General features: G+C 56.2%; 1 protein-coding gene across 1 annotated transcript; it reads right to left on the reverse strand.

The window, feature by feature from the left end:
• Positions 1-29: 29 nt before the first annotated feature.
• On the reverse strand, positions 30-1,685 carry LOC139434964 (uncharacterized). The gene is made up of 2 exons (XM_071205240.1): positions 678-1,685; positions 30-596 (listed from the first exon to the last, which is right to left on the reverse strand). Exons 1-2 carry the CDS (start codon positions 1,582-1,584, stop codon positions 214-216), a joined length of 1,290 nt encoding a protein of 429 aa, XP_071061341.1. The 5' UTR covers positions 1,585-1,685; the 3' UTR covers positions 30-213.
• Positions 1,686-2,352: the final 667 nt, after the last annotated feature.

Consider the following 2,352-nt stretch of genomic DNA (forward strand, 5'->3'; position numbering starts at 1 on the left):
GGACCTCGGCGTTGGTCATGTTGGAGTAGACCCCCGGACGGTGGCCATAAATGCAGCTCCAATGAAGAGTCATATACCCATAGAGCAGTGTCCGGGTCGCGGTAGTCGGATTGCTGGCCATCACATCCAGGAGCTGAGGGATGCGAGTGGTGGTCGAAGTCAAGCATGTCATTAGGTCGTTGTGGCTCGGCAGACCTTCCATCTTGTCACGCTTCACTTGCATCTGGTGGATAAGTACTTTCTCTTCAGGGACTTCAGGATGGCAACTACTTCCCGTTTGATTAAAATCATGTCCGTTTGGCTGAGCCTGCTCCCCTTGCACGGTGTGTCGGCCATGTACTTGAGAAAGTGTGATATATTCTTGATGTAGAAGTCGGAGGTCGTGACCTGAAGGCTTGACTTCATCAGGCTCCGGGACCACCCGCGTATCCTCTTGAGATCCCTCAAAAAGAGCCAGTCAGACAGGCGATTGAAACCGTGTGCCATGAAACTGAGGAACGACTTCACTCTGCTTAGTTTGGAGACTGTGTTTTCCTGGAGCCTCACTGGTGGGTCGATACCTGCATAATGCTCCCGGTATCCTTGCAGATACTCCTCTGTGAAATATAAACAGTACTTTAATGACAACACATGATGTGTTACAGAAACTGCATGTGTCACATAGCCAAAACACTTACCCATGATCCGTGGGAATGTTATGTCCCGCATTATATTTCCCCGGCCCCTGCCCCGGAACCAGGGGGAATTTATGGGAGGGGAGGTTGACGAGGCCTCGGTATGGATGGATGCAGGCTCTGAGGAGCTGGGTGAATGGGTGTGAGAGCCAGTGGGGGACTTGCTGCAGGCGGGAATGGGAGACGTGCTGCAGGCGGGAATGGGAGACGTGCTGCAGGCAGGAATGGGAGACTTGCTGCAGGAGGGACCTTTCGACTTGGACAGCCTCGTTGGTGTCGACTCTGGTCGGGGTCGTTTCTTCAGAATGACCCGCTCTCGTTCCTCCCCATCGAACGCGGGCATGTCCCCGGCCCGCTGATCCATCCTCTGTCGCTTGTCCTTTATCCTCTGCTGCAACTTGCAGCGCAGGGATTTCACCTCAGCAGCATATATGTCCCGCTGAGCCCTCACTGCGTTAGCCTCCAGCCTCCATTCTTTGCAGTCCGGGTTGTCACATTCATTCACCGGGGACAAGGGTGGAGGTTGTGACAGTATATCGTCGTCTGCCACCGTGTCAACAGCCCAAGCGGTAATCATTTCTATTGTGGGGTTTGTCATTCGGAGTTCATAAAGCTCCTTCTTGGCCACTGTCATTTTCATTTGATTTTGAACCACATGTAGTTCCTCCCGGGCCAGCTCAACATGGTCTCTGGCCAAGTGGCGATCCAGCCTTGTGCCGTGGTACTCGCATCCCAGAATGGTACAGGGATGGAGCCTAATGTTGGTCCGTCCGTTGGCCAACAACAGCAGAATTTTTCTTTCATCCAAGTTACGCACACCATGGTTCCTCTGTAGGTGCTTGCTCAGGGCACGGTAGGAGCTATTGCAGATCGGACAACGGACCGCCATCCGACCTGTATTCTTGAGCATTTCGGTACCGGAAAATGTCACCAGAATCGTGGGTAAAAAAGAAGGAAGCGTGAAAAGACTCACGAAAGACGCACTCAGCTTATTTTCAAATCTGTGTTTGTTTTCATTTGCATCATGGTGCGGTGTCCCATTTAGGCACTCGTTAGGCGGGCAGAGATCCCTGTAATCTCCCCTCACGTTCCTCCAGAGTCTGATTCTCCCAAAGGATACCCGACAGTTTCGGGTACGACCCAGAGGGCGCACGGTGGACGGCCAGGGCGAGGCCGCCACACCGCGCTGGAGTCAGGGTCCCGGTGAGGCGCAGGACGGAGCACCCGGCAGTAGCCTCCAGCAGACCCCCGCGCGGTTCCCTCGTCCCTCAGAAGAGGTGGAGAGGGCGGAGGGGTGGGTCTTTTCATCTGCTGGCGGGTTGCCGGGATAACAGTATCCTCCGGGGAGGCATTGAACCCTTCTCAACTGCCCCCCGGAGGAGGCAGGGGAGTCATGTACCCAGAGGGTGGACGGCCAGGGCGAGGCCGCCACACCGCGCTGGAGTCAGGGTACCGGTGAGGCGCAGGACGGAGCACCCGGCAGTAGCCTCCAGCAGACCCCCGCGCGGTTCCCTCGTCCCTCAGAAGAGGTGGAGAGGCGGAGGGGGTGGGTCTTTTCATCTGCTGGCGGGTTGCCGGGATAACAGTATCCTCCGGGGAGGCATTGAACCCTTCTCAACTGCCCCCCGGAGGAGGCAGGGGAGTCAGGTACCCAGAGGGTGGACGGCCAGGGCGAGGC

Source organism: Pseudochaenichthys georgianus, chromosome 13 (assembly GCF_902827115.2).
Source record: "Pseudochaenichthys georgianus chromosome 13, fPseGeo1.2, whole genome shotgun sequence".
Lineage (NCBI taxonomy): Eukaryota > Metazoa > Chordata > Actinopteri > Perciformes > Channichthyidae > Pseudochaenichthys > Pseudochaenichthys georgianus.

Excerpts from the sequence above, each read along its gene's own strand:
- LOC139434964 (XM_071205240.1), bottom strand. The coding sequence starts at position 1,584 with ATGCTCAAGAATACAGGTCGGATGGCGGTCCGTTGTCCGATCTGCAAT. Across the intron at positions 597-677 it reads AACATTCCCACGGATCATGG|AGGAGTATCTGCAAGGATAC; the intron begins GTAAGTGTTTTG and ends TATATTTCACAG.